General features: G+C 41.2%; 2 protein-coding genes across 3 annotated transcripts in view; both read right to left on the reverse strand.

The window, feature by feature from the left end:
- Positions 1–2,606: 2,606 nt before the first annotated feature.
- Positions 2,607–18,907, reverse strand: part of prdm11 (PR domain containing 11) — a 36,392-nt gene continuing 20,091 nt past the window's right edge. The window contains exons 7-8 of one of the 2 annotated variants that reach the window (XM_023817121.2): positions 11,159–11,740; positions 2,607–9,931 (exon numbers count right to left, since the gene is read on the reverse strand). In XM_023817121.2, the coding sequence (XP_023672889.1) occupies positions 7,770–9,931; positions 11,159–11,740 (2,744 nt within the window). In that variant the 3' untranslated portion in view covers positions 2,607–7,769. The remainder of the gene's footprint in view (positions 9,932–11,158; positions 11,741–18,907) is intronic. The other variant, XM_023817122.2, reaches the window with a different exon arrangement.
- Positions 12,875–18,766, reverse strand: LOC111846683 (uncharacterized). Its single transcript, XM_023817123.2, has 2 exons — positions 16,115–18,766; positions 12,875–15,348 (listed from the first exon to the last, which is right to left on the reverse strand). The coding sequence occupies exons 1-2, from the start codon at positions 16,632–16,634 to the stop codon at positions 14,624–14,626; spliced, it is 1,245 nt and encodes a 414-aa protein (XP_023672891.1). The 5' UTR covers positions 16,635–18,766; the 3' UTR covers positions 12,875–14,623.

Below are 18,907 nucleotides of genomic sequence, written 5' to 3' on the forward strand. Positions count from 1 at the left end.
AGGTAAGTCAATCCAGTTCATTTACAGTGTCACTCCAGAGGTAATTAAGTCAATCCAGTTCATTTACAGTGTCACTCCAGAGGTAAGTCAATCCAGTTAATTTACAGTGTCACTCCAGAGGTAAGTCAATCCAGTTAATTTACAGTGTCACTCCAGAGGTAAGTCAATCCAGTTAATTTACAGTGTCACTCCAGAGGTAAGTCAATCCAGTTAATTTACAGTGTCACTCCAGAGGTAAGTCAATCCAGTTAATGTACAGGGTCATTCTGGGATTTAAGTCAATCCAGATAATGTACAGCAGGGGTGTCAAACTCAATCGCGCAGGGGGCCAAAACTCAAAGCACACTTTAGGTCGCGGGCCGAACAGGATAAATTATATTTATTGAACAGACTAAAACTAAACGTTTTTTGAACATAAATATTGTAGCGCAGAGGTATCAGCGGGCAGCGAAGCATGTTGGACTGATGCCAGATGGTAAATAGTTCTCAGTAATCCCACGTGCTGTTATAAATGTGCTGTGTGGTAGTTAATGTTCATCGTGTACGTAGTGTGTGTGTGTGTGTGTGTATGTGTGCATGTGCCCACTGTGTTTGTTAGGAGTAAGTGGGGCGATGAGCACGGTGGGCAGTGCGGGTGTGTGTAGTCTGCGTGGTACGGGTGTAATAAACGCCATCTGGTGATTGAACCCTGAACATCTCTGCTGTATCATTATTGAGAGCATGGCTCAGTGACCCACTATTACAATATGAATTCCATATTCCAAAATCAATAAACTTAAAATATTTTGCCTAAAAATATCTCCTCTGAAAATTATACAAATTCAAAATATGAATATGCTGCAAAAAACCTGAAAATATAAATAAAAATTGTGCTTTTAAATGAAAGTTAAAATAATAACAAATCAAAACATTCCATTTTCTTTGCTCTTATGTCATTCTGTCAGAGCTGGATGCTTGGCATCTTTTCTTGGCAACAAGTTTGTTTATGTTTGGGGTTAGGTTCTGTGTCGTGGAGATTCTCTCTCAGCCACATTAGCTCCACAAACAAGACACACGGGTTTACCGGCAATGTCAGTATGCATATACTCAGCCTCCCACCAGTTTTGAAAGGCTCTGCTTTCAGAATCAACTTTTCTCTTGGCCATTGTTAGGTGATAGCTTTGACTTTAAATTAGGGTTGTGTACATCAACAGATGCTTGATTGATCTGATGTAATTGAAGCGGGAATGATCGCAGGTAGCCTATCATAATATAATTGTGCTGCATTATGGGATTTGTAGTTTGTGTGTTATCAGCCCGTCACATCACTGGGCCATTAAAGAAAAGATATATAAGATGATCTTGCGTGCCGGGTATAATTGTACGCCGGGTCAGATGTGGCCCGCGGCGTTGAGTTTGAGACATGTGATGTACAGAGTCACTTCACGGTTAAGTCTATCCAGTTAATGTACAGTGTCACTCCGGGGTTAAGCCAATCAAGTTAATGTATAGTGTGACTCCAAGGTTAAGTCAATACAGTTAGCATACAGTGTCACTCCAGGGTTAAGTCGGTGCAATTAATGTACAGTGTCTCTCTGGAGTCAAGTCAATCCAGTAAGATAAGTGAATACTCATTTCTGGGGCTATAATTCTACTTTTGCAATAAATTAGATGTCTCAGAGGTTTCATAAAACACATCAGTGCAGGGAGTATTTCCCACTAAATTTGAAGTGTAGTATGTTTGATGTAGGATGTTTGACTTACGACTTAGAAATAATGTAGGCCATTGGCACTTGACCATTAATGTTTTAATTATGCAGGAACAGAAAAGAGAGAATAGTTCAACAAGATAATGGCTTGGCAAACAACCAAATTGCATCTAAATTCTTTGATTACTTCGGCATCTGAGATCATCCATCCATCCATCCATCCATCCATCTAATGGCTTATACTCTTCATGGTTGTGGGGTGTTAATTAAAAGGTTTCAGGTATCCTTTGCTATTGCTATTGTTGGAATGAAGGAAATTCATCTGCTAAGGAAATCTATAAAAGAGGGAAGAGGCTACCAGCTCTCTGTGCCCGAGTTTCTCTGAATAGCAGCAATGACTCCAGCTTAGCACAATTTTTATTTTCCTCCGTCTTCATGTACTAAAGTCATTGTGCCAGAACTTTACAAAGACGCCATGTCACAGAGCCCACCATTTAGTTGAGTAGCCATCAGTGATGTCTGATATATAGATATAAATGATATCTGACACTGTTTAAGTCTGTGTGCTCTAGCTGGGATTATAGGCCAGAAATGGCAGCGAGACGCTGATGGTTATGAAAGAGAGCAAATATATGAGCAGCAAACACAAACAGGAAGGAGCTGTAAGACCTATACAGACACCAAACCACAGATGGACCTTAGCTGTGCAATACATCTTACCTGTCAGCACATAATAGAAAACGTCTTGGTCTCTAGTAGGTGTGTTTACAGAACCTCACAGCAAATTGGAGCCAACCTTTTATAATTATTTTATACTTTATAATTATCTGGAATATGGATCAGATGAACAGAATGAATTTGAGCTAATTTGACCTCACCCCCCCCCCCCCCCAGGATACAAAAACAAAAGAGAAAACGTATAATACAAAACGTATCAAGTTTTATTAATATTTGTTTGATAGAGATAACGTAACACTGTAACTTTGAGTAGGTTTATGTATCATACATGTGTTTGTTTATATCTTATATATAGCTTAATATTTCTCCAGTGTTAAATATTTTTGTATTTCAAACAGGTACTATTGAAATGTAGCATAGAAATTTGTGTACATATTTTCAATATCCCACATACTCCCTCTACAAAACAAGAAAATAAGTGCAGAAAAAAGTTTGAACCATTCACAGCTAAAAAGTTCCTTACAGACATGCCAAGTCAGGCCCAGTCAACATTAAAACGAACATAATTATTTTCATATGTCATTGTACAATAACCAATACAACTTATGCATTTATGATATTATCTCTATTTTGTCAGTAAAAGTGCCTCCATTTTGGAATATATGTTTGGTTCGAGAAGCTCACTTCTTAAAAGGTATCAAATAAGAAAGTTAAAGCGAATTCAAGAAGAGGAGGTTGATGAAGTTTAGCACTGAATTGCAATTTCATCCATTATCTTTTTCTTTAGCAACTTAGGTGTAATACAGGGTCACAGACAGGATAAACTTGCAAAATGGCCTTGACAATTTTCACAGAGGAGTAAGACAGGGTAAAAACACTGTAACAAAACCAATAAACTATAAATGCATCTACAATATAGACATTACAAGCAGATATATACCACTTAACATAGACAAAACCTGGTTACAACAGAAAGAATACTTATTGACATTAGCATTCAAAATGACAAAGCTTGGAGTAACTTGTGCACTTGATAAAATTCGATTAAGAGTATATTTTCATTACACTAAAATAAAAAATGAAACAGTCCCAACAAAACCAAATATACCATTGATTCAAAAGGATTTGTATTCTTTACTGAATAAGCAAAGCAAAGTGACTGAGCATAGCATTTTTTTAGATACTCCCTATAAAAAGGTGAGCTTATTCATTGCTAATGCGTACCTCACTGTGAGGTGACTGACTCTTCATCCAAAAACATACTTATTTTTTTCTCCTTGGCCTCTACAAACACCACACCAACCTACTGTATTGTTTTCAGGGACAAAACAACATAGGTTTTGTACGTGCTGAACCTCTTTATTAACCTTTTTTCGTTTTCTATTTTCTTTCTAAATTAACGTATTTATTAAAAATTGACCTTTAAAGAATGCCACCACGTTTAACACGCCATGGTTTAACACGCTTCAGACAAACCTTGCAATTGCCAAAGAAAATGAATGTATTTATTTAGCAAAAACCATCATGGAGAGGAGGAAATGTGAATAAATATGCCTTTGGATGGTATCTAGAGAATACATTTCATCATTTAGCTTTAAATCTTGGCATAAAAAGCTTGACATTTAATGACTTGTCCCTGCTACTAAATATCAAACATTTATTTCCCATGCACACACAATATTTATTATAAAAATTGTCATTAAAATCTCTAGAGGCAGGTACAGCATACGTGTTTTTCTCCATGTACGCATGTACAATACACTTTACTAAATATTTCTTGGCTATACTTATCAGATCAACTCTTCTCAGTTCTATCGTAACATTACAGTGAATCCAGCCACTGGCAAATAAAATTGTTTGCTTGGAGATTCCCACTGAACCCCGCATGCATACATACATACGTAGCTCATACAGAGGCTCAATTACAGACTTGGAAGCTGACTGCATCGCTGCATGTTTAAGTGCATTCTCAAAGTTAGACCAATTCTCAAAAATCCCTACTTAATTAAATTAGAAGTATAAAAAAAGACTATAGGAGGATTCTGGGCTTGACAAACCACAAACTATTATCTCAGCCATGCAGAAATAACATAGAAGCATTCTTGGTCACAGCTTAAAAGTTAATGACCATACAGAGTATGACAAAACTTTAGGGAAGATACCCTACAAAAAGTTATGCCGATTAAGCAAAGTTAGCTTTATCTGCAAAGTGAATATGCATGAGCTGATTTTTTTTTCTCTCTCAAAACAGCCTCCCAACACCCAATTTAGGTTACGAGTAATGAAATGCTAACATTTTATCAGTTCTTTGAAAACAGGGCCTCTCATATAATACCACATGGAGCTGTCATTAGGGCTGCTCCCCACCCTCTGCCTAGATAATAATAGGCTAAAAGATAAGTTATTTCATTTTTTTCATAGATTGTATGCAGCTACATTTTATCTGAATGTGTAATTTTGACTTAATATTAGGGTTGTAACGGTACATGCATTCATCATGTACAGTTTGTTACATCATTTTCTGCACAATAAACGGAATGAATACACTTATTGACATGGGCAGAACCAGACTCACAAGTACAGTACATGTTCCACAACATTATGATAATAGTGGCTGTGAGTTGGTTATTGCTAATGCTGGGAACATTTGGGAACATTTGGGTTTCCCTAGAGAGACCATATTATCCATGTCAGGGAGGACACTTTGAGCTACTTCAGGTTTTACAAACTACTTTAAAAATGAAAGGTCCCTATACATGGCTAAATAGTTCAGTCCTTCTTGTGCTCTAACTAGTTTGTTTTCTTGATTTATAGAGTCATCGATTTGTTTCACATTAAGTAACATTTTAGTGACACATGCAAGACTATTGGAGACTGACTAATCTACACACAGCAGGAACTCAGTGCTTAAGTGAAATCCTTTTAATTGAAATGGTAGTTTATTAATTCTATCCTACCTCAAAGTGTCCTCATTGACATGCATTATCGCTGCAGTGCTCTTTGCAGTTTCTGGAGCTCTACCATCCAGCAGAGCATAGCTGGCTCTAATAATATAATACTTCTGATGGGTCTGAATATCTGTAGCAGGTGTGTTAAATTAGGGCTGCACCTAAGCTCTGCTGGGTGGTAGATGGATTACGCGGTCACCCTAGGTTTCCCAATCAATTTCAGCAACTCCAGAGTGAAAGTAGTTGATAAGACGAAGGGGGTGTCCCACAAAGCAAGATTTCTCTGTTAGCTGGGTTAACTTAAGCTAGAAATCATGATTGTCCAATAGGATTAGTCCATACTTAAACTCATGTTGGACAATCATGACTTCTAGCTTAAGTTAACCTAGCTAACAGAGAAATCTTGCTTTGCGGACCCTTACACTCAAGACTGTCTGTTGGTTTTGTTATCCCAAACTCGGATGTGTTGCTGGAAACACAAGCAAACATGCTCATCTAACTCATCTAAGACGACATCATCTAGTGTACATGTATGACCGGAGCAAGTGAGTCTTCCTGTGGCACTTATGCACTTTTTTGAGGAAATTCTGACTTTGCTGATAAACAGCTGTAAGGTATTTATCACTACAGATATGTGGCCATACTCTGTAGTAGAGAACGTGTGATTTAGTTCCTTATGGTTATGATATTATAGTTTTTTAAATTTTTATTTTAAAATATTTGTTTTTCCGAAGTGAAAATAAGCATCTTTTTTGTTATAGACATGTTGACAGGCACATTGCCTTCGGATTGCAGCTGTTCCTAATTGTGTGTTGTGTGCAATTTTTATAATAAATAATTTCAAAACAAATTCTGTTTTCTGCACCAAAACTGCACAAAAACGTGAACGTTTGTACTGAACTGTGAATTCTGTGCACCGTTACATCCCTCCTAAACACACACTGTATCCTTGTAATCTCAATCCTATCTTAGTTGCAGTCTGTATTACAACGACCAAGGAATAGCAGGCACAATAATTTCCATTACTTGGCTCATGTTGGTCTCAGCTGTGGCCTGATATCACACCACCAAATATAATGGGAAGACGGTGTGTAAACTAAATGGAATGGTGAGCAAAACTGATCACATACGAAAAAAAGTATTTTTATCCAGCATATCAGTGAGAGGAAATCTTTCTATAAATATTACATTGGAAGGTGATTATCAGATTGAGCCTATCGACTGTTATACAAGTAATTGCTTACCATTAAGAGTACTATCACGATATCGAAGGCTTATCAAAAACAAATGTAAAGCAAATTATATATATATACTATATTGTATATATTATATAATATATTGTATATATGTTATATATACAATAAGAACAGGCTGCATATACACCAATTTTCAGCACAGATTTAACATTCTGAATGAGTTACAGGAACGTGTACAACCCCATATGGCTTTTAAACATTGCTTGAGCATAAACAAATGCAGCATGATTACGAAACTTAAAAATGAGACATTTAACAGTACCACACACCAGATATTACTTTGACAACCACAAGAGACATTCCTTGGTTGATTTATACCTTAATGTGGCACCATATCTTGCTTATTTAGCCACATCTTTTGGTAACAAATACAATTAAAAAAAAACTGTTGTGCCCCGACAGTCGGGACTGTAGCATTTTTTTTCCAGACTGGATAACAATCACTCCTAGTTTGACCAGCCTTACTCAAAGTGCAATTTCTCAAAATGTCTGAGTGTTTCAACATATATAACTCACTAAAAAGTAAATAAGTGTGCAAGTGGTTATGAAGACCATGCTTGACACTGACGTGGCAAATTCATTAGTGCCACATGCCACATCTGTTAAATTGTTATGAGCTTAATCAAACACCTGCTCAATATTGACCAAAAAAGCTTACTTATTGTTTAGGCAGGATGTGAGATCCAACTTTGAAGTGGTCACTTAGTCACTGAAGTACATTTTCATTATATTGGTAGATACTTGGCTGGTTGAGAGTTACAAAACAAGGCTTTGACACCCCCCCCCCTCGCCCCGACCTCAGCTGAGTTTAAATTTACTATCAGCTTTTACTACTGTGATCCATTTTATAAAGGGTGCATCTCATAATTGAATATACAATGTTTTTATATAAAAATCTATATCTTTAAAAATCTGCTCTGAAAAAGTTAAAATACCTTCATTCTTCTACGATTCATAGATAAATGAATTTCCTTTGAGCAGGTATAATATCTGCAGTGTAAATACATAAATAAACATTTATATATCTGAATATTTGTGTTTGTAACTTTTGCATAAACTACACACTAACACAGAACTTTACTAACTGGTTTTCACTCATAACACAAGATAATCATATCTTAGCAGCAACAAAATAATCTTGGGGTCATGTGACACCTCTGTGGGATGGCTTTTTGGACTAAGTGGTTCTATACTTCCAGTCACATGTCTGGATAAAACTCTGTGTTTGTATCTATGCCATGCAGAAGAGACTTCTGGTCAGATGCTGACATCCTGCTCAACATCTCTGTGGACAGTGAGTAGCTGTTCCCCGACTTCTCCTCAAACCAGCTATCCAGTGAGCGCTTGCTGTCAAAATTGGCGATAGGTGGCCCATTGACAGCTAGCAACAGCAGGTCATTCACTTGGTCCAGTGTGAGCCGCGAGCGATTGTTCCTCCTCACCTTCTGCAGAGACACCCTCCCCTTGTCACAGCAGGCCGTAGAGGTAGGCAGGACCCGGACAATCTGCACTATCCGGTTCAGAAGGGGAAAGCGCTGCTTGTATCGGCAGATGTGACCAGCAACCTCCTTGAAGCCATTCATGCTGTAGTAATCTGCCTTGAGGTCCCTCCACTCAACCACTAAGCTGCCCCTCTCATCTGCCTTGTCATAGGCAACCTCTCGGTCTGCTAAAGGGACGGCCTCCAGGTGGTCAAAGATGAGCAAGATCTCTTCCTCACCATAGACTCGAAGGTCATCCCTGTTGCGTGGCCAAGTGGCTAGGTCCAGGACCTGGCAAGCTTTAACAACTAAGCGGCTACGTGCATCGAAGCGCTGAGCTAAGATACCTTGGCTCTTCTGACAGATCTTTTCTCGGATGGACTGGAACTTGGACTCAGCCACTCGCAGGTTCTTCAGGTCAACACCATTGAAGCTCTCCCTGAAGTTCTCCTCAAACTCCTGCAGATATTCCCCCGGGGAGTCCACGAGCCGCCCTATTTCCTGAATGGCCTCCTCAATCTTTGCATCCACCTGGGAGACTAGAAGATATTCCCCTTGAAAAATAAATGCCAGGCGTGAGAGGACAGCTATGATGTCCAGGAGGAAGTAGATGAGTTTGATGGATTGGTAGTCCATAAGGAACTGCAGGAGAGCCAAGGCGATAGCTGCTGCGTCGGCTCTCTGAGTCTGGCTGCTAACCTCCTTAAGGTGCGCCACTACCTCTAGGTAGTCCTTGATAAGGGCATTTAAAACATTAGGCTCTCCAATGATCCAACGGATGGCTCGTATGTCACCAAGAAATTCTGTCTCCTCTGAGAGAGTTGGCGCGGTAGCCCGAAGCTCAGACATCATGCGCGGGGAGTAGCGATAGAAGCTGAGCAGTTGTTTAAGATTGTTCTCTAAATCCTCCAAGCAGGAGAGCTCTTTGCCACTGATGGCATCCAGCACCTCTAGGTGTGGTCGATGGATCATCACTGGCAAACAAAACACCCAAGGGAAGGTCCTTCTCATAGAAATGTAGATGTTTGCTCTCATTCCAGAAGAGATACTGGATCCATCAACACCAAAGCCAATTATCAACATATCCTGCAGCCTCAGGCCTAGCACAGCAAATGCCCGGTCTATAGCCTGGAGATACCCGTCTGCTGTAGAACAGCTGAGACCCTGCACAGAGAGAAACTCTGTAGCAGGAGGACCATCACTAGTGATGAACTGTACATAGACAGCCACTGTGTCTGTCAGCAGGTCATTGTTCTGACCATCCATGATGACACTGAGGAAGGGGGACAGGCGGATCTTCTCGGCTAGGTCTTCCTTCAGTGCCCGGGCGATATGGTGGATAAGGATCTGACAGTCACCCTCATTCATGTACTGATCCACCACCTTGAGTTCGCACTTTTTGAGCAGTTCAGCCAGGGGTCGGAGGTCGGAGAAAGGCCGGCCCTCCAGGGCCAGATGGTAAGCAGCATTGAAGAGCAGCGTCATGTTTCTGCACATTTCCTCAGTCTTCTCTGGGTGCATGCGCAGCTTGTACAGCTGCAGACACTTCTTGTGCAGGTTGCTCTGGCTATGCAGCTTTATGGTATGAATCTTGAACTGCTTGGAGCCAATAATGAAGGCTGAGGTGCGGGACGACTGGACAGTGTACTGGCGACAGACGTGACACCACATTTCGTTGAGTGTGGGCGAGTAGCGCAGGAACCAGAATTTCTTCAGCCACTCCTGCTTGAAACGGCGTATCCGTCTGCCTGGCCCGGCCATCAGCTTGGAGGACTCTTCTGCGGTCGCCATGAGATCGGCAGTGATGGACTCATCAGCAGAATCCATATCTTGGTCATCATCATCTAGTGTTACTGGGATCGGGGTCATGGCTTCTGCCACTAGATAAGAAAAGAACATAAAGACCGTTTCAGTGCTAGCATGCCAGTGCTAACAAACACAAACATTTGCAGAAGGAAAGCAATTTGCCGAGGCTCAATTAGCATTCATTTGCATCCATAAATCAACAAAACTCTTATTTCTGTAATTGTTTTGATTTTTCTTTCTTTTTTGAATGAATGGGAAAACATGGCCTAACTTAAGTAATGCTTCTGAGTAAACTGTCCCCAGTTTGCATCTCAGATCTGAGACAAAACACTAATTTACATATTTGACACAAAGACAGTAAGTTTGAGTTTCAAATATTAAAAGGGTTGTTTTCTGCTAAGGAGAAAGTTTCTGACAATTAAAGTTTATCTTAACAAAAAAATTCAGAATAACGACATTCTAAGTGGTCGCAGATTATTAGTGCTGAGTTTCAATTGAGTAAAAGCATTAGTAGCACATTGGGATAAATGTTTTTTGAATAAGTGAAATATTTAAAAATGTCAGGGCTTGGCAGACTACCTTGAAAGTGGGTGAGAGGCCTCAGACTCCAGAGAGTTAAGAGAATTCTTAAAGTTTACCCCCAAACTGACTGGCATGTACATTATGGTGGACAGGGAGATGGCAAACATCTTTTTATTATTTTAGATTTGAATCAGTTCATGTCGGCCATAACCAAAGCAACAATTTAACACCTCCTTAATGTTGACGAGCGGCTAAATAAATACCAAACACAGTTTTTCAGTGCTTTAATGCATACTGACAGTAGCTAGTAACATTAGCGTGCAGTTCAAATGGAAATACAGAAGATCAGAGACACAAACTCCCAGCAGGCGCAAACCAATCAAAACCTTGAGTAGACGCACTACGTCTGAAGCATGGGGCCATATAAACAGTGATGATTGGAGGAGCATCGTTCCAGGGTGCACCAAGGAGCCTATAAGCCACAACTCCACTGTTTCATGTCCTGAAGCTAAATCCCGACAATTCTACCATTTCCATTACTTGTCCATTAAAAAGTTTGAGCACAAACTTTGGTTGAAATCATGCAGTTGGTTACCATTAACATTTTAAAGGAATATGTGGGTGGAGACAAAATGAATAAAGAAAAATGCTAAAATCAGATGAAAAAGAGGATAAAAGATCCAGAGCAATTTGATTCAGAACAAAGGCTACTTCTTTCATAGATGCACCAGTCCTAGAGTTATAAGGGTTGGGGTTCCGGACATCCATCCAGGACCTACCTTGTTGCTCATCGAGCAGAGGCGGTTCAGGCTGGGGGGGGACGTGACTCACAGGCTCCGCCTGAGGGCCGGCCCTCAGGCGCTCCAGCTCTGCCTCCAGCTCCTTAATCCTCCTCTTCAGCTTCACACAGTTTGGACAAAACGAGGTGGAGGGCCCCTCGCAGGGCAAGCTGGGACCATCATTCTGGCCCTCCAGCTTGATACAGCTTGGACCCAAATCACCCTCCACCCCTTCCGGGCTGGCAGCAGGCCCCGGCGGCTTGTACTCCTGCTCTTTCGGGAAGGGTGAGGTTTGGGTCGACAAGCTTTTGGGGTGGAGGCTGGAGGCATGCTGCCCCCTGGTTCGCCTTAAGGGAAAAGTGCTGTTCAGTGGACTGTCTATGTTTTTGGAGTCTTCTAGCGATGCTTCCAAAACATCTTTAAAAATGAGGTCGATCTTCTTCTTCTTAGTCTGCAGCTGGGAGTCACCCTCCTCGTTGGCCTGCCTGCTGAGGGTTCGCCTCCCGTGCAGCGCTGATCTGAGCACTGGCCCCTTCGTCTCTCGCTGGGGAGGCCCCTCACATTTCTTTGCGCCCGGCCGACCTGCAGCACAGCAGCAGAAAGTAACGAACACAGCTCACCGATATGAATGCAGGCAGGACATGTACCGTCAGGCTCAGCAGAACGAACGCTGAAGGACCCCCAGCAATTAAGCCCAGACCATTTACATTCTATAAACCCACGTTCCCAAGGAAATGTATGGGAAAATGATTTTTAAATTAAAGAATAAAATAGTGAATGAAAACCCTTGATTACATACCTGAAGGACAAATGTGGAGAAAAAAGATCACATACAATCAGGAGCATTCTCTTCAGCACCAGTAAGAAACACTGGTGCAGTGCAGTCAGCTCTGGTGGAAGCCCCAGGCATGATTATTAAATATTAAGAAATGTAATGGGGATACGTGGAAGAAAAGACTCCTCTTTAAAGGAATCATGTTCTTATTCTGCTTGTCGCAAAGGTAGTTTTGAATTCAATTACATTATAATAAATATTAAAAACAGATTTTTAATGCGATCTGCCTGGTTTGCTGGACTCCAAGAATACATAACTAAATTATAGGGTCTATTTTAAAACCGGAACATAAAAAAAATGTTGAGATGCTATTGTGCTGTGCGACATATAGATTAAAGATGAAAGCCATAGTGTCTGACAGTCATGTCAGGTCCAGGAGAGGTGAAAAGGCTTGCCTCCGTAAGCCATTAAGAATGCATTATCATGTATTAGGGGAGTACAAATTCTCCAGAAGGCTTTTTCATGAGCAAATAAAACCCCTTTTCATATTATATATGACACACACATGCACAGGCAAAAGTTTAATTCAGAAAAATGCAATTAAACAATGTAGTGCAACCCAAAACGCAGTTGTATTTTATAGATTTTAACCACACTTAAATCTTTTGGGGCAACAGGACAGTGGTGATCAACAGTTATAACTAACAGTCAGAACTCAGTGTAGAAAATAAATAATAAAATAAAAATTAATCACTTCAGAAATAACAGCAAAATAAAATCTTTATTGCAATGGAATTTCAGACAATTGCTTTTGACTGATTTCCCCACAGTCAATAAAACACCGTTTTCAGAAAGATTCTGATTTTATAGCTGATTCTTATTTTATAATCAATGTCCATCAACCAATAAGTAATCTGCTGTTTAATGAAACAAACCAATGGGGGAGGGTGAGTGATCAGTTCAAACTGATAACAGAACTTTAGGTACAACATGTGGTCAAAGCTCGTCTTCACTGTGAGTTTGCGTTGGTCTTCCCCATTTTCCTCCTTCCAGGAGCCCTCCTGCAGGGCTGGACAGAACAAATCTGTAAGAAAAAAATGACCCACCTTATATAACTGAGAATTGTACTTCAGAATATTTCACGTCTTTTGGTATCAACATACTGTTCTGAGGCCTTTTGCGTATCCTCACTATCCAACCCATATTATACGTAACCTAAACATGCAGAAAGCCTGTGGGACAAACCCATTGTACTACTGATGTAGTAGAATTACGACATTAAACACGGTCAAATTCTTTCGTGACTGACTTGAAACAGAGATTGGAGTTTCTCAAGATAGCAGACATTAAAAAAATGAATATATACTTGAAGGGTAAGAACAATGTTAAACTAGAGAAAGAGGGCTGTCAGTCAGATTTCAGAACCGACGTGAAATTCTTCCAATGAAATAGAGTGAGAGAGCATATTAGTGCCTGCCTAGGCAAGAGTCTCACCTGAGGTCCCAAGTGCAGTGAAAGTAGCTGCAGACCAGGCTTTCGGTCTACTGAAGACATGTGATTGCAGTGGATGCTTTGAACAGGAATGTGGCTCCATCGGTGTTTATTGAGTGTGGGGAAAATCAAGAGACAGGGGGTTGCAGAAAACACACAGGGTGCAGGACAACACACTCAGTGAAAATCACTTCTCTTACATCCCTTCTGAGACCAGGGAATGAAGAACTAATCACACAATGATAACAGCTGGATTCCCACATATCAACCTCAACAACCAAATTATTTGACATGGGCAGTATCAAGAAATCAAGTGATTGTAAGTCGTTTTGAAAGTTTAGAGATTGCCTGTGTTCCTTACTTAACTACTGTAATTTCTTTTTTAAATATAATAATTCTCTCTTATGGATGCCTAATGTTCATACATATATGAATGCTATTAAGATTTTTTGTGCCTACGTTGCACCAAGAATGCTCTATTAAGGCCTGTTTCCTCATTCCTTACATGTTACATGACTTCCCACAGTCACAGTAAGAAACTCCTGGTTTCTGGGTCTGTCTTGACTTTGCGTACAAATAAACTTCACACAATGGAAACTTTAGTGGCTGTAACACAAATCTACAGGTTTATTCATGCAGATATACTACTCGTACAGAATTGGTGGAATCTAGCTCTCTCTAACAAATACAAGGAGTCTTCTTCACATAACACTAAGCTATAAGCATCCTACAAATGCCCCAAAATAAACAAGGACATGATACCACAGGCTCTAAGTGCACAAGTAAGACACAGTCCTTCCTGAACAACATCATTAAAAACTCCATGACAATGATTCCAAGAACAAACAGCATTCCACTCTAGCTCATGGCAGTTTAGCCTGTGGAGATGCCAATCCCACTCAGTCCTCAGCACAGACATCTCCCAGGAACAATTTTGGGTAATGTGCAAATCTGCAAGCTGACTGCACTGGCATGAAGGAATCCTGTAATGTGAGCTGCTTTTCACTGGGCAGTTCCTGGTGACTCACAGCCTCACAGATAGTCAGATGGGCTGTGTGACCGAGGAGGCTGAGCTCTCTATCATTATGGTGCCCTGGCATATATGACGCACAACCAAGTAGTTTATTTATGAAGAATAAAAAAAAAACAAAAAAACAATCTGTATAAAATGGGAGCGTAAACCCATAAGCAGGTGGGATTTATGTCTTCTTGACAGCATTAATCAGGTCCCTCATCATGGTCATCCTCTCGGTATGCTGTTGGTGCAAGATGCTGAGGAGCTGTTGAAAGTTCTCCTCTGTCTTCTTTTCTCTCTCGCGCTCCCTCCTCCTAGCATCCTCCCTGTACTCCTGAAGCAGCCTGGCTACATCGCTGAGCCTCCTCCGCTTTTGACCTCTGGCAAAACCTTCCCCAGTGTGGGAGGAGGTGGCAGATGGGAGGCTAACCCTGTTCGGGGGGCTGTCGGGGATCTCCACTATGTTGAGCATGGGCTGGCAGGCACCTTCCACCTCTGCATCATCTCCCCCGTCAGGGGTGGGGAAGTCATTGGCGGCTGGTAACTGAAGACCCAGCCTGTGGCCTACAAGGCTGTGGAGCTGTTCAAAGCAAGGGGGCGGCTTCCTCTTGGCGGTGTCAGGCTTCATGGGATGAGAAACATATTCCTTGTACGCCCGCAGCAGGTTTCTCCACTTCTGGAAGCATCTCTCCCCAGCTCTTTTGGGCCCATCGCCAATGGTAAAGCCCTGTTCCTCCATGTGACTGGCGATGATCTCAAAAATCTTCTTGGTCCTCGTTTTGTTCTCCTTAATCAAGCCCTGGATCTCCGGAGACCCATAAAGCTGCACCAGAGCTTCAGTGGCCTCCATGTCCTGGTTGCTGACCTTACGGTCTGACCACACGGGTAGAACCATGCCATTTTCAATAGCTGGACAAACAGAAAAATAATGGTTAACCTCTGAAAACCAAGGGTGGTTGTTTTATATCAAAGTACGAGAGCTCGACGCTATGCTACGCTATGCCTGTTTCCATTTGAAATAATAGTTTAACCAATAAAAATGGCCCCTCCTTAGCACTAGAAGTCAGAGTGATGGAGGGATGTCATTGACGACCAAAATGTTTTGTAATATTTTTCATTCACAATACAAATATGAATTTAACCACAACACAACTATTCATCATCATGCTGCACCTTGCTGTGACTTTGTTTAACAAGAATGAGAACACAAATTAGACAATTATGCCAGTCTACATCAGAGGTCCAACTGCAGTCCTGGAGGGCCCCAGGCCCGCACATCATTGGGTTTCCTCTCATTTAACACACCTGATTCTATTTCTCTGCTAATTACCACCCATTTCTTCAGTTGAATCAGGTTTAGTGGAACAGGTAGAGCACTAAGCTGTGCTGGGCTTGGGCCTTCCAGGACTGGGGTTGGAGACCCCTGGCCTACATCATCTCAGATGGAGGTCCATGATGAACATACTAACATCTAACATACAGATAATACCTGGTTGAGAAATTACCATAAAGAAGTTAAAAAATGTTCAGCTGGCATGAAATGTTCCAAGGACTTAACTTTGCATTCAGAGCAAGTGTAGAAAACTACTTAGGGAAAGGAACTTTCATGGCTGAGACCTGAAACCCAGCGGGATAGCCTTAATCAGAAGTTAATGCATTCCAATGACAGACCTACCTTTGCTTTCACCCAACAAAGATCTCCTCTTTGTCTTTTGGACACGCCGCTCTGCCTCACTGTCCTTCTGCCCATGTGACTGGAGGAGTTTGGTCTGTGGGACCCTGTCCTTTGTCCATTTCCTACCCAAATGAGTCTCTGTTGTACCTGCCTGCACATAGTTCTCTGCTTCGGAGCCTGCGTTGGAAGGGATGCCGACTGTGATGGAGTTACTGGCCGGGACCACTATGGTATACAGGGGGGTGGTGGGGGTAGGAGATCCATCAGTTATGCTGGATTGGGATGCGGCTCCCCGAGGGAGTGAGCTGGCCGCCACTGTTGCGAGCTTCGAGCTCAGCCGCTGGCTCATGAGGGCGTGGAACTGCTCAAAAAACTCGGGCTGCTTCCGCCGGCCAGTGTCAGTTTTGCGCCGGGCCAGGACATAGTCCTTGTATGTCCGCTCCATGTTGCGCCACTTCTGGAAGCAGCGCTCGCCTGCTTTCCAGGCATCCCCACTGATGAGAAAGCCTTGCACCGCCATCTGGCCTGCTATGATCTCAAACACCTGTTTGGTTTTGGTGCTCCTATTGTTTAGCAAACCCTGGATGTCCGCTGACCCATAATGCTCTATAAGTGCCAGCGTGGCCTCTCTGTCCCGTGCGGTCACATTCCAGGGGCTCGACCAAACAGGTAGATCCCCCCCATTTTCAACTGCTAGACAGAGAGAAAGCGAGAGGAGACAGCAAAATGCCGTTATTAGTCTGAGCTCCGTATGACCGCTGGGTAACGAGTCGAGGGGCACATATAAATGCAAAGCCCTTTGAAATGTCTCCTATTGGGATGTGTCGGGTCTGTCAGATGTAACTGGGCCCGCAGACCCTCCTTCCTCTTTGCTTTATATTGATATTCAGATATATTCCTTTTTCAGGCTTCATCATAAACGAGCATCCAACGAGATTGACAACAAAATGAAAAATGCTATTCAAAGATTACCCGATGAAAATACACAAAATGAAGGCAGCTTTTTAATCCGAAATTGAGGAAGACCCAGGTTCCGTCTGTTTCAGCAATTTTGTACTGCCATTTTAAGCCATTTAGACAGGTTCTGTGGAAAGCCAACATTTTTGGTGTAATGATAATTTTTTTTGCAGTGAGTGTCTGAGCTGGATTATAATTATAGTCATTTCCAATTTGATGCGGTAAACTCCAACATCAAGTCTTTCATAATTTATATAGTGTTATTCAATGCCTGTTGGCTAATGAGCCTTTGATGTATATTAGTGTCATTCAGTGTCTGTTGGCTAATGGACTTTGATGGTGTATTTGTGTCAATCAGTATCCATTGGTTAATGAGCCTCAACATATACAAATACTCCCCAGGTTATGATGGGGTTACGCTCTGATAAACTTAAATATCTTAAGCCGTAAATGCTTTTTAATACAATACACATAACCTAACAAACATCATACCCTAGCCTAGCCTACCTTAAACATGCTTATAACACCTACATAAGCCTACAGTTGGGCAAAATCATTAACACAAAGCCTATTTTATAATACAACCATGCTGGGTACTTCTTTGGTACTTTGGGGTGGGACCTAAAACACAATTTTTGTTGATTGGTTAGGCAAATAGCTTAGGAATGGGGAACGATAGCCTGTCTGGTTGGAAAGACAGATACAAAAAAAGATTAATATATTTTAACGTATTGTTTAATGGACTAGGACAGCATGCATATTTTGTTGTAAATATAGCAACGGGATTTTGTTGGAAAAAATACTGGAGTATTAATAAAGTAAAATACAGTTCAGAAATTTCTCACAAACCCACCTAGGAGTGCTTTAAACTGCCAGGATGAAATTCCTGATCGTCTCAGAGAACACATGTAGCGCTCATGCATAAGCAGTGGAGGTAAACTTTAAACTGATTTTCAAACATACAGCCTTTTAAAAAATTAGGAGACCACAGCACAATTTTTTGTTGTACTCATTTCTCAATTTATGAGTGTGTGTCTCTGAGTAGGACGTTGCAAACCGCAGCCTGGCTCTTTCCTGCTTCTCACTGATGAACGGCTTCTTCCTTGCTTTATGGGACTTCAGTCTTGTTTCTAATAGTCTGATATGACCTGCCCTAGCGGTGCACTTCACACCTGCACTTAATGTTTCTCATCCCTTTCGAAGGTCACTTGATGTAATCCTACCATTCATGAGAAACTGTTGGATAAGTAAACAGTCAACTCTGGCATTAGAAAGTCGCTTCTGCCCTTTCTGGTTTCTGGTCGTTCCCAGTGTCTCCTGCTTCACCTTATTCTTGTGTACTGCTGTCTTAGAAATTTTGAACCTTATATGCAACCTGCTGCTCAGTATAGCCTACTGCCAGTAAAACCACAATTAAGAATGCAAATTTGTTTAAAAATATAGAGGTCTCTTAATTTTTTCTACAGCTGTATATTACATAATCCATAAAAAGAAATGATAATTAAAAATTGCAAAGCTAAGTTTTTTTTCTATGACAGGTAAAAAAAGTTTTTGTGAAACTTAAACTCCCCGATCTTAATCTAGCAAACTAGTGATATGAGAATTGCATGTGCATAACGTGCAATGTTAGTATTAATATCACACATCGTCCAGCCCTATAATATAATATAAAATACCATTTTTCAAATTCAGTACAAAATACCCTGCTTCACGTTGTGATGTCATTCAACACCGGTTCCAGTTTTTTCGCCAGTGGAAAACCAACACCTTGAAGTACCGTACTTTTGGTACTCTCTGAAAGTACCCAAAGTATAGTACCTGATGTGGTGGAAAAGC

This window comes from Paramormyrops kingsleyae, chromosome 13, assembly GCF_048594095.1.
Source record: "Paramormyrops kingsleyae isolate MSU_618 chromosome 13, PKINGS_0.4, whole genome shotgun sequence".
Lineage (NCBI taxonomy): Eukaryota > Metazoa > Chordata > Actinopteri > Osteoglossiformes > Mormyridae > Paramormyrops > Paramormyrops kingsleyae.